This window comes from Epargyreus clarus, unplaced genomic scaffold (assembly GCF_041222505.1).
Source record: "Epargyreus clarus isolate Ecla_fem2 unplaced genomic scaffold, WU_Ecla_fem_2.2 ptg000009l, whole genome shotgun sequence".
Taxonomy (NCBI): Eukaryota; Metazoa; Arthropoda; class Insecta; order Lepidoptera; family Hesperiidae; genus Epargyreus; species Epargyreus clarus.
Window position 1 is genome coordinate 11897377 of NW_027332217.1, and position 14220 is coordinate 11911596.

The following is a 14220-nucleotide window of genomic DNA, read 5'->3' on the forward strand; positions in this document are numbered from 1 at the left end:
TAATATCCGCGAAGATAACCAATAACAGGATTTTCTCCCAGACTTATTCTCTACGCAGTGATCGGAGATTACAAAAGCTTTGTCCTAAGAAATACCTGTGCATTTTAATTACGAGCTCGGTGACTTTAAATTGTGCATTTACTTCCTTAATGGTGTTGATTCCAGCAACACTAATAAAGAAGTAAATGCACAATTTAGAATCCCTAATGATTACGTTATTCCGAGTTTAGTGTTATTGTTGGTAATAATATGGTAAGGTTTAGTGAGTTTTGTCATTAATTCTATTTTTTACCTCTACGTAAACCTAAGTTACTTTTACAATTATATCGTCTACATTATCTGCGTTATTTTAAATGATTAACACACCTTAATACAAAGTTTGCCTTAATTCTGCAATTCAGAAGTCGTCAACATCTTATAAATCTCTTTTCATATCCTTGCTCTTATCTTTTTGTGACGTCACATGTCATGTAACTAACATAAGGACAAATATCATCTAAATAAGGAAAATCATCCCCGAAAGTGTTCGTAAACTACTAGCATCTGTATAATCCGACGGGGAGATAGCAGATCGCATTAGTGAAAATGTCATCGGCAGTCGTGGCACGTCGCGTCCAGCCTGCGACATCTACTAACGTATAGTAGCGGTAAAGCGAAAACCTACGAAAGACTGAAAAGTCCTTTAAATTTGTTTAGGAAATAATTATTGTAATTACATATCATTGAATATCTATACAAACTATATAGTATATACTTTGACTACACGCACAAAATTAATTAAAAACCTAATTTTAATTCTTAAGCTTTTAATTATGCGTCGATATCGAAATAGTCTTATTGTAGAAAAAAAATCAACTGACAGTATACAATCAAGAATTAGTCTTATTGTCTGACTATAGCAAGTTTTTGGATATTTTCTTAAACAATTTAATAAAATTCTTAAATCCTTCCATATAGGTACTCGTAAATGCGACAGCCTACCAGCAAAAAAAAAACATACGGGAAACTCTCACAAAAGTGGGAAAAGTCATTTATCAAGCACTGAAGACTCTCAATATAGAGAAGTTTTGATACGGGATGCTCAGCTAAAAGACATTAATATTAAGGATATCACACTATTTGAGGAGCTTTCGGATGTCGCGGCCGTGTTTTATCACTTCAGTACGAAAAAGTTTTCGCTAATGTACTTTTTTGTAGGCCGAGAATTTTTAAGGTAACATTTTTGGTTATTACTCTTAATTGCTTGTATTTACATATGTTTGGAATCTGGAATTATATATAATTATTATTATGACATAATTTTATCTCTTTTTGTTATTCAAATACTTCGTTATTAATTGGCTGCGACCCTTTTTATATTCACTACAGGTCAGGTACGTCTTTCCAAATCTATTGATATTATCAACAAACGTGTTTACATACACTCTAGTAGGTACCCACACTAGTTGATCTAAACCTATGTATCCTTAATTATTTTTATTACAAGTATACTTAAATTAACATCAAGAAATCATGTGAATCGCTTAAACAAGATTCATGAAAATAACATTATCCAACAAGTTGGTTAACCCAAAATAGAATCCACAAACAACTTTTGTGACGTATCTTTATTCTCGGCGCCTGCTTCTAAAACTACTGCCGTATTCTGTTCGTAGCTAACTTCTAGTTAGACCGTAAACGACTTTACGTGTCGAACAAGGAAATCAAATTATCAACTCCCACCAACTTTGCACCTCTTCCCGTTCGTACGACATACCGGAATTTGTAGCCCAAAAACGGTCGCCCTCTATTTGAAAATTCTATACGTTACTTTAGACAAAAATATGTGAAGGGGCAGATGACGCCAAACAAGCTTTATTGGGTATCTTCGCCAAAGTATGCGAGTGGGGAATTCAATAAGTGACGGAAGAAAGAATTAAGGGTGCCCGAAACAGCATACCTGCGCTTTGTTCTTGATTGTCACTTTGATGTTTCTTTTACCTTTGTTTTGTTTCGAGTTTATTTTATTTCGTATGTTAGTAATGATTTGTCACATTTTTACCTATTATTTGTAGCAACTTTCTTAACCGGTTCATTTTACGAGTAAATCCCGTCTACTGACTCACCTTCATCAATGATTCACGAAACCATTATACGTTCGAAGAAAGTCTATGTCGTGTACATAGGTAAGAAATTCATAATTCCTTATTCGACCACTTCCTTTTTAACTGGATATGCAGTGGCTCGATTAAGAAAACATTACATAATTGTGCGAGCGCGGTCGGACGCGCAAGTGGCGCCATGCGAGGTAACGTGTAACTATGTGGGGACGATAGGGTGCGGGGGCGTGCAGACGGAGGGGCGGCCTGAGTGAGGCACACCACTCTCGCTAAAACAGTCTAACCGCCTCGCCAGTCGCACACAAATCACGATGAGGAGAGCACGCGCTCGCGTCGCCTCCGACACCGAAAATACGTGCGTCGCGATGTAAACATTGAACAGTGGAGTGATGTAAACTAGTGAAGTTTCGCTAAAATATAATAACAAAGTGACTGAAAGTTTAAAGTTATATTTTTGGATATCAGAACAAATGTATAAAGAAAATGTTTCAATTGCTGACTGTTTTATTAGTGACTTTGGGTGTAAATGCCGTGAGAGGTGTAGATAATTGTGGGCCTATACCAAAAGAAGTGGAAGGTGGTGGTACATTGTGCCATGTGCGGACCCTTGAAGCAGATGGAACCAGTTTAACATCAACATTACCAGAAAGTACAAAACGACTTTCTGTCGAGTGTAACCAACTTCTTCTGTTTGAAAGTTATCTGGAGGCAAATTATTTTCAAAGATTTTTAACGCTCGCGGAATTGACGCTTCGAAATTGCAAACTACTCAGGATACCAGGCAACGCGTTCGAGGGATTACGAGAACTAAAAAAGTTGTCGATTCGATCTAAAAACTACGATTGGAGTCCGAATAAAAACTTGGAACTTGCCCTCGGAACTTTCAATGGACTCAGAGAACTACAAACGCTCGACTTGGGAAAAAACAACTTGAAAACTATACCTACAGATGTCTTTTGCCCATTGGATAATTTGCAAGTGTTGAATATAACTCATAATAAAATTAAAAGTATTGATCGTCTTGGTTTTGGAAAAAGTTGTGGATCAGGTCTCCGAAGTTTAGACCTAAGCTATAATGAAATCAAATCCCTAAGTGAAGAATCAGAAATTACTGGATTACGACGACTTCAAGAGTTGAGGCTACAAAATAATAATATAACGGATATTTCTAGTGAAATATTTAACGGGCTTATATCATTACGGATATTAAACATTTCCTATAATAACCTCCAGTTAATACCGGAGGGCACATTTGCCAACACGAAAGAGTTACGAGAAGTGTATCTGAATAATAACCAACTATTTGAATTAGCCCGAGGCGTGTTCCACCGATTAGAACAGCTGCTTGTCTTAGATTTATCGAATAATCAGCTCTCAAGCGCTCACATAGACGGTGGATCATTTATTGGCCTTATACGCTTAGTAATTTTGAATTTATCCAATAATGCGTTGACGAGGATAGATGGTAAGACGTTTAAGGATTTATTCTTCCTACAGATATTAGAATTAAGGAATAATTCTATTGGATATATTGAAGAGAATACGTTTCTTCCTTTGTATAATTTGCATACTTTAAATATAGCTGAAAATCGTTTGCATACTATTGACGAGTTCCTGTTTAATGGATTGTTTGTACTTAGTAAATTGAACCTTAATAACAATCTTCTAGTAGGTATTGACCCGAAAGCTTTTAAAAATTGTTCCGATTTAAAAGAATTGGACTTGAGTTCAAATCAGTTGTCCGAAGTTCCATCTGCTATTTGGGAATTGTCTTTATTAAAAACTTTAGATTTGGGGGAGAACCAAATATCTGACATCAAAAATGGTTCGTTTCGAAATCTAGACCAATTAACCGGCTTACGAATAATTGACAACCAAATCGGAAATTTAACAGTTGGTATGTTTTGGGACTTACCAAGTTTACAAGTATTAAATTTAGCTAAGAATAAAATACAGGCAGTAGAAAGGGGCAGTTTTCAACGAAATAAGCAGTTAGAGGCCATTAGGTTAGATGGTAATTTTATATCAGACATCAATGGAGTATTTTCGGCCGTACTTAGCTTATTGTGGCTAAATCTATCAGAAAATCACTTAGTGTGGTTCGATTATGCTTTCATTCCTAGTAATTTGAAATGGTTGGATGTACACGGTAACTTTATTGAACATTTAGGTAATTACTATAAACTACAAGATGAAATTCGAATAAAGACATTAGACGTAAGTCACAACCGTATTAGCGAAATATCGCCATTAGCAATTCCAAATAGTGTGGAATTATTGTTTATAAACAACAACCACATAAACAATATATACGTTAACACATTTATGGAGAAACGCAATCTCACCAGAGTTGATATTTACGCAAATGAGATATCTCATTTAGATATCAACAGCCTCCGGTTATCCCCAGTTCCCTTAAATAAGTCTTTACCAGAGTTCTATATAGGAGGAAATCCGTTCGATTGTGACTGTTCGATGGAATGGCTGCCTTTGATTAACAATATGACTTCTATGAGGCAATATCCAAGAATAATGGACTTAGAAAATGTATTATGCAAAATGACGCATACTAGAGGCGTTACACACATACCTCTCAGTAATTTGAAGTCGACAGATTTTTTGTGTACATATGAAACGCACTGTTTTACTCTATGCCACTGTTGTGATTACGTTGCTTGTGATTGCCAAATGACTTGCCCTAATAACTGCTCTTGTTACCACGATCCTACTTGGCATACAAATGTTGTTGACTGCTCAAGCCAACGTGCGGTCGAAATCCCAGAAAAAATACCCATGGACGCTACTGAGGTCTATTTAGATGGAAATGACTTTAAAGAATTGCAAAATTATGCATTCATCGGAAGAAAAAATATGAGGTCGCTTTATGTAAATTCCAGTCAAGTTGAAAACATACAGAATAGAACATTTGCCGGCTTATCTTCCCTCGTTATATTGCATCTCGGGGACAATAAACTGAAACATCTAAACGGTTATGAGTTTGAGCATTTGACGCAACTTAACGAGCTTTATCTACAAGACAATTTCATAAGCCATATAGAGAACACAACTTTCTTAACGTTACGTTCGTTAAGAATCTTGAGATTAGATGGAAACAGACTTGTAGACTTTGATATTTGGACCTTGAGTGTTAATAAAAACCTGAATAGTGTAGCCATTGGTAATAACATGTGGTCATGCAAATGTAGATATTTACAAAAATTCACTGCGTACATTTCAGAAAATGTTCCTAAAATTAAAGATATGTCAGACGTGTGGTGTTGGAATAGTGGTAATCCTGGACCACAAAAGAAAGAACTGAATCTCAATGGTACGATATGCAGTGACTATTACGCTGGAGATTCTGTTATAGATAACATGTTGGTATCAAATTACATGCCCATGATGGTGACTACGCTCACGGGATTTATGTTAATCATGCTCGTCACCCTTGTGATTTTCTTATTTAGAGACACAATCCGTATATGGTTGTATACTAGCTGCGGAATAAGATTGTTCCCATTCACTGGAGCGTACGATGACACTGACAAATTGTATGATGCTTACGTTTGCTACAGCCCGAAGGATGACGATTTTGTTATTCAAACGTTAGCCGCCGAGTTGGAAAATGGCAGCCCATCATATCACCTTTGCTTACATTACAGAGATATTCCCCAGCACGGCGTGGCTTATATGCAATGTACGTTACCGCTTCCCGAAGCCGCAGAGGCATCGAAGCGCATAGTTCTTGTACTAACAAGAAATTTCATAGAAACGGAATGGTCACGTTTTGAATTTAGACAAGCGCTGCACGAAATCCTCAAGTCGCGAATTTATACTTTAGTTATAATAGAAGAAAGTTCAGTATTGCCCGAAGCCGAATGCGATCCCGATCTACGGCCGTATTTAAAAACGAGCTCGAGGATAAGATGGGGCCAAAATAAATTTTGGGAGAAACTTCGCTATGCGATGCCGGATCGGAGATTTAGATCTAAGCCTAGTTATAGGAACAATATAAATTCTTTTACAATGCAGGGTGGAACGCAGAATGGGACGATACGGTCGTTTTCGTTTACGGAGAAAATGAGAGGGTCAGCCGATGGAGTGAGTACGACTCCGGAGTTCATGGAAGGTCGTGCACAGCAAGTGCATACGGCTTACGGGCCGGATGGTAGACCGCCGTCTGATCATATATACTCTTCTATAGATTCCGATTACTCGTCATTAGAGTTGGGTGGGAACAACCCCAACAGGCGGCGGGAGTTTCGGCACTGGCCTCCGCCACCCCCACTAATTGACACACAGCATTCGGGTCAAGCTTACCTTGTCTAGTCTATGCTTCTCACGAACTCGTCAATAAACTAAACTCATTTAGTCGAAGCTTTTGTGTAAATTGTATTAATCGCATCGCGCGCTTTACCAAATAATTAAGATTTTAATCTATTTTTGTAATTTCTAGCCGTTACAAAGGGCGTTCATTTCGTATTGTTGGTGTAAATAAATTCTATAAGACTGCTGTAGAATATTATGTGAAATTGTAAATATTGTGTAAATAAATGTCCATATAAGTCACAAGTATACCTATTTATGTACTTTAATAAAGCCATTGTGATAATTTTTGCATAAGAATTTTCTTTTCTTTTTCCTTATTTACCCTCATTGAATATTTCGATCGATACAATACTAAAAGTTTAAGAAACAATAATATTCATAAAGGTTGTCGTGTAAAGCTTGAAATAAAATTCCTTTCAATAATTACAACTGTTTCTTTTATTGCACATTTGTTAGTGTATAACAAAGGCTAATGGATAATAACACTGGATATATATTCTCCGAACAAAACTCTCATATTTACATTTCACACACTCGAAGTGAAACTCAATTCATGTAGCACTTTTACTTAAAGTAAACATTAGCTAATGTTATCACAAAATGTAAACATTAATTAAAATTCAACTCAATTTACATGCGTTTGGTACATGCGTGAAATAGATACTTATTAATTAATTTAACAATTTAAAGTTAAATATTACGGTATGCTATTACGATAGGCAAATATTATTGTTTACAATTTATAACGAAACGCAATATCTTCAAAACAATTATTTGAAACGATCAACATGAGATTAATTCCACTTAGAGATAGGTAAACATTTACTTAGAGATAAGTAACTCTATTAATAAAAGATTGAACATGGAGTAAAAAAAAACATCCAAGAGTTATTGCCAATTGGTAGTAAGCCGATCTGAAATATATTAAGTAAATCAATTCAACATAATTATATTGTGCAGCTAAGTTTAATATTTGAAAAAGTTTTTAAATTCTTAACATTGTACACTCTACAGCCCTATATTTAATATATTTAGAAAATCTTTTTATGGTTTATTTTTTTTACATGAATAAAGTCTACATTTTTTAAAACGTGATTTATAAATATGAAAACAATTACACAATGAAAACATTAAATTTAAGCAAAACACGAAAACGATTATCATACATAAATCTACCTTATCTTCTAAAATGTCAAATTATAATCTACCTGTCTCTTTCCTATATCCATCATTAGTTAGCGACAGATAAAGATAAAGCACAGAACGTTGTCCCGCACCTAAATCTGACAAAGGACAGCGTACGTGACCAGAATGTCCCGGTCAGAAGCAGTCCATATCATAATCACAAGGTAAGAACGGAGGATGAATTTTAAATTAATACTTTTATTCTCAAAGGACGGCCGCACAACAACTCAGTTATAAATGTCTCTGCTACTGTTGTTACTATATTTAATTTGATTTCCCTTATCTTAAAAAGGAAAGTAATATGGAAAGTTGTTGAGAGTTTTGTATAATTTTTCACATAATTATCTTGCAGTGCTAGCTTGCAGTGATCTGATTGTAGATAACTGACATCACAGAAATTCACAATCTTTACTTCAGACCTCACATGGGTTGGGTAATCGGTCAGCCCGCAAAAGAAAGAAAGTATAATTGTTCTTAATCACAGATGTTATGCTATAGTTGGTGGCAAATTAAAGCCACTATTAATAATATAATTAATCCATCCAATTTTTGCAAACGAAAAGATAGAAATTTGATAAGTTTTAGTTAGCATAATTTGCTAAATTTAAATCACACGGATAATAGATAGCTTAATAATGACGTGCTTGGGTCAGATTACATTACTTTATCCTGACATGCCATTCAAAACGGCGTTAGATTATTTCTAAAAGGTAAATAGGTGTGCGTGTCCATGTGAATATGTGTTCAGACATTAAAGTAGATATTCAGTGGCACTACATTATTACAACATCGACCGAAGCAAAAACAAACAAAAATCGATAGTCACTAGGGCCCTTGAGCTACTGGGCAGCTTGTCAAACACTCGTAAATTCTGTTTTTGTTCTAACCAAGCTTCTTATACCGGGCAATAAAGTTTGAGAAACATACGTCTCATTGTTGGCTCGAAAAAACAAGAATTGTTCAACGGAAAGTGCAGTAAATCCTTAAAATATACCACCTTTTGTTCCACTTTTTGCGCTCTAAAGTTATCTTGCAAAACGCATTCCTTTATGCAACTGTTATCAATCTTTTCTTCAACAAACAAGGCAGCGAAATTTATAGCAAGTTGTTCGAGAAACGAGGTTAAGTCTAAGTTGGAGTTGCTTTAGGAAGCTTCATAAGAATAACTTAAATCAGCGAACACTTGGGAAAAACTTGCGTACCTACTTCAAATAGCGAAATAGTTTGGAATGCTACAGAATTGCTTCGTATCATAACAAAAGGCTTATTTTTATTCTGTTGAAATTCAAGTCATGGATTCATATTATTATTCAGTTCCCACGGAGGTAGACCAAAAGAGCTGAAGTGTTATTCTGTCATACTTTGTTACTTTAGTAAAAATTTGGCCGTTATTCATAAAAGTCTTTGATGTATAGCAAATCCCTGACCTTAGCAGATCCTCTTAACCTTTCCTTTTCTTATCAATATTAAATTTTATAATACTTACGTACATTACTTACCTCCTTTCATATTTGTGTATTAACATATTTTTAGTATTTAGATAAATTTTAAAAAAGCTTAAGCAACAACAGAATAATAACTCATTATCGCATAAAATGCCATATTTTTTTTTATTTTTGGAAAATACTGTTTAATTTATTGTGAACTTCAGGATCAAATTATGTAAGTTTTAAAAAAAAGTTTTTAATTCGTTCCCCTTTACAATAAGCAATCTATGGCATTAAAATACCACGAATTAGGTATATAACTCTTTTTTTGTGGATAATCTGTCTTTTTGTGTGGATAATCTTTGAAATCTCTGATTGCTGCGATCTATTCTAATATATCTGATCTATTTTTGTAAGAAGTAAAAATAATCTAATTTAGACTTTTACTAAAATAAAACCGAGAATACCTATTACCTATAAATATTTACGCAACCGCCTTTAACTCTTGCAAAATAAGTGCTATTTATCGACTCGTAAATTGAATGAACAATAAACGAATGAGTGGCACTTGAAATTTAACTAAACATTACGTTACGAAACGGTTCATCACGTTTCCATTCATTAGTTAAACTTAATTTTTAATACCAACTTGCACAATCGCAAACGCTTCATTAAATTGTCACTCATAGTACGCTTAGGCCGTCAGAAGCTGGTTACATAAACTTTTGCAAGATTTTTTAGCTTCTCTGTCGTAAGTGCGATGTTTCCGTATATGGGTATAGTTTAAGATTCGGACACAAGGGTTCTATGTTATTTCTTCATTAAATATATGATTATACATAATTTGTATCGTGGATTGCAGTTTTGCTAACTTTCTTTTTTAGATATGTTTATTTTTTAGAAGAGCTCTATAAACATGAAATTAAGATAAATTATAATAATTGGATTTAAAATAAATTTTATAGGTGTATTTTTAAATTTTTTTTTATTTAATTTCAGCTTTATTATATAATTTTGGCTATATATTTAATCGATTAAATAATGATTTTCTCTCATTTATATTTATGATGTAGTCAATTAGGTAAACATTTTTTCTAAATTTGAGCAGTCTTGTGAATACATCTTTGTGATGAAAGCTAGTATACTATAGATAAGGCTACAAATTATGATATTGCAATAGAATTTTTATGAACTACTTCAATGATCATTTACATAATATACCTCTTTGTCTACATTACAATGTAATTTAGAAATGGGTTTCACCTTTTACTAATATTAGTCTGTAACCGATGATGTATTATTACTATAATAAAGTTCTAAAAATATCGGTCTAATTATCGTCAACAGCTTTAACATTGTAGGCAATAAAAATAAAGTTAATTACAACAAAGTATTTGTTGAACGAAAACTTGTTTATTAATAATTATGTTATTGTTAAGTAAAACACACAATATCCAAAACACGTTCGGGCACACAAGAAAACAAAAAGTACATAACAATAACATAATTTTTAAAATAAACCATTTCAATTATGAATAATAAATAATTGGATAAGTATCAGTGCCTGAATATATATTTTTGAGTACGTGTTTACATTATTATTATAATTATTATGATATAAAGCTATAACATTAAGGAAACAGTACATAAATCTCAGTAGATATTCAGTTTTAAATAAACAAAATAACTTAAATCGAAACATTGCTACAAAATTGTTTACATTAAGTTCAATTTTAATTAAGTTTTAAAAACATTGTCTTCATTAATTAAACCATCTATCTTGAAAATGTATCAAAATATAAGTGTACGTGATGATAAAATCAACAAAATGTTTTGGGTTATCACGTTAATATTATGAATTAAATGATAACTAAAAATAAATATTATACAAGCACTATCAAAACATGAGCCTGACTGATAATAACTTTCGTATCTCATTTTATACGTTGATCTTTAATTATTTTTAATTTCCAGTTATTATTTAAATTACTAACAAGGATACTGTCGCACAGTTTAACATAAATAATGTTTTTGGTTGATAATGCAATAGTTGAAGAAAATACATAAACATATAGCCACTACAAAAATGTTAATTTAGGTTTTCATTCGAAAACTCGATCAACGGAGTTATATTCCTCGTAGTCGAGGATTTTTCTAGTAGTCATTACACAGTGTTCACTGATACCAAATTAATGTTTTGTCATTAAAATAGAGCCTGATACGCCTGCTTCAAACGTTTAAATAGAAGAACAATAAGAAGTAGGATGAAATTATCTTCCTAATATTTTTACATAATAACATAGTGAAAATCAACTGAACCTTTTTTAAAACATAGAAGTAGAAAAAACGAGCATACAGTCCATCTGTTGATAAGCGATCAGAACTTCTGAAGCTAATTAAAATTGCGTTACTCCTCCTGAAGACATTTAATTTTTGATATTAATTTTATTTTATAGTTTTAAAAGTTTATAATGTTAATCGTTCTAAGTTTTTAGCGCAGCGTTAACATTTTTCCAGTAAAAATTAAATAGGCCAACGGATGAGGTAAAATTTAGTGAAGAGCGAAAAAGAGAATTGATTAAACGCCAACTTTCGGCGTCACCGAAGACAATGGCGTAACCCTTCGCCATCTTCTACCGGAAATTCAACGTCCCGCTGAAACATAAAGAGAATCATCACGGACTTGTTCTATTTAAAGCCAGTAACGAGCAAAGTTTCCCTATTTCGACTACTGAGAATAAGGGTAGCGACTATGATCGGGTTGGTTCAACTTTAGCGTTGTACAGTAACCTAAAACAACTAATGTCTCTGTTAGCCTTTAATAAGTAATCACTGTACCACTTTAACACAGGAGTATTGTATTTTAGAGTATAGTTGTTAGAACGTAAAACACATCATTAAGTATTTGTTACTTCTTAAAGACACTAATATTTTTTGATAAATTTTACATACTACTTAATGGTTATCTAAGTACAAATAAATTCAGTTTATTGACTTGGAACACTGCTGTTGTAAGTCACCAAGGGTTGCGATACTACGATTAGTATAGCTGCCACAAGATTTCTAATAAGCTTCTTCTGCACAGGTATTTCTTTCATTATAGTTTACTCGTCCGCAGTGGCACAAGTCGGTCAATGTCCCGCTCGAACATAAAGACAATCATTAATTTTCCTTTGTCATAACCGCATCTCGGTGTCGACACGGCGGTTCTTTAAAGACGTTTCTGAATTAAAACAGACATTCTCAGCATTCAAGTTGAAAACTCGGCCGGTAATAAAAAGCCCAAATATTAGACTGTGATAACGAGCTTACGGCCGAAAGATGGAAGATGGGAATAATTTTACGGCGTAAAAATGGGTCATATCGTGGACCCAGTTTAGAGGGTTTATTTGCCCATTGTCAACCTTCTTTGTTTGAATTGAAACTTTCGTATGACAACGCATTACCTGGAAAGGAAGCAACGTTGTAATAAATTATGAAGTGTGGACAGGACACGCGGATACGACGTGTTAGCTTTATCTCGAACTCAAGTAAATTATGAGTTAAACACACCTGTTTGAGATACGGGCGTACGTCAAGGCGTAACTTTTTTTGAATCGATGTCACGCTCGGATGAAGGGTGTTTTATAAAACAAGGAATATTAAGTAGTTTGTTTTAACCCTTTTATTAAGTTAACTGTTATTATTATAATTATAGTTATTGCATTTGTTATAATTTTTAATTGCGCTGTACCACTAATATGATGAATATTATAACTATAATATGATATTATATGATGTATAAATGTGTCTTTGCGCACAATCGTAATAATTATAGGTATTAACTTCTAAGGATTATAAAGTCTTAGGTTTTACATTTGTGTTTCATCAAAATGGACCTTACAAGAAATCAATCAACTCTGTTATGAATTCATTTTTGATTTCATCTTGATTTAATTTTGCTTTAATAAAATTCTTCATTTCATTAGAATTATCATAAATTCTTCTAAATTTTAAACTACCAAACGAGGGGAATTTATGTCGCAATGAATAGAACCCGTGAACGCATAAATTACAAAATTAATGAACAGTTTTATTTGCTTAATTGAACCATCTCTTTAGTTTAACTGAAAATGTTTAAGGCTAGCGTGCACACTAGGCATTCTGATTATATTTCGTTCCACCAAACACTTGTTGCACTTAATATCTGATTAATTTCTTGATCATCTTTGTATTCATCCGTATTGCCGATTGTCAGCATAATAAAAAAAAAACAAAAAGAAAGAAAAAAACCAAAAAAAAAAATATCTTGTACCTAACGATGTAATTCCTCGACTTTATAATATCTAACAGTTTGACAAATATTTACCGTATACCTATATTTTTACAAAAAATAAACTGTACTTAGAAATATGAAAGACAAAGTGATAAATTAAGCTAAACGTTATGTTAATTATCTAATGTTGAACATCTATTTATTTATCTATTCTCTTATTTCGGTAACACAAACTTTCTGCAAAATATTGCTTCTTGTGACATCCGCCTAAACTGAAAGCGTCTTATTTAACGGCATTGTTGTCGCAAAAACATTGTTTTTGGACAACATTTTCTGGTAGTTTGTTCTTAATTACTATAATATCATTCGCGCTCTCTGCCTGAGAGCATCTATTATTTCGTTCACGCTTTGTTAAACACCTTAAATGGCAACATTATTTTACCAACTAATTTCCATTGTGCAAAATTTTATTAAGTTCATCATGTGACCGTATTTGTTATGGAATTATCTCGCAAGTTACACCGCGTTTATGTTGATTTGATTATCGTATCCATTTTTAAGAAAATTTAAATAATGCTTGAGATAAAAATTAGTAGGATTTACTTATAGGTATAGATAATAGAAAAAAGTTGTAAATGAGATTAAGGATACTGCTAGCGCCATCTCTTATTGAAGAGTGGAACGACGTTTAGGATGTCATAACCCAATCCAAGTAGATTAAGCTAAAAAAACTCAGCCTAAGTTACTTCGATTGGAATATTCTAAGTAACTATCGCTTTTTAGCATTAAATTATTATGAAGCAAGTGTTACATGTCACGTTTTCAAGATTGTATTACAAACATTTACCTTTGACGTAAATAGTATTTCTATGAAATTAATTTACCAGAGCAGCTTTTCTATAGATCAGAATTAATATATAAAATT

General features: G+C 33.2%; 1 protein-coding gene across 1 annotated transcript; it reads left to right on the plus strand.

Annotated features, from left to right (window-relative positions):
• The first annotated feature begins 2363 nt into the window (after nucleotides 1-2363).
• Nucleotides 2364-6725, plus strand: LOC140744992 (toll-like receptor 7). The gene has a single exon (XM_073076731.1). It carries the CDS (start codon nucleotides 2583-2585, stop codon nucleotides 6426-6428), a length of 3846 nt encoding a protein of 1281 aa, XP_072932832.1. The 5' UTR covers nucleotides 2364-2582; the 3' UTR covers nucleotides 6429-6725.
• The last annotated feature ends 7495 nt before the right edge of the window (nucleotides 6726-14220 follow it).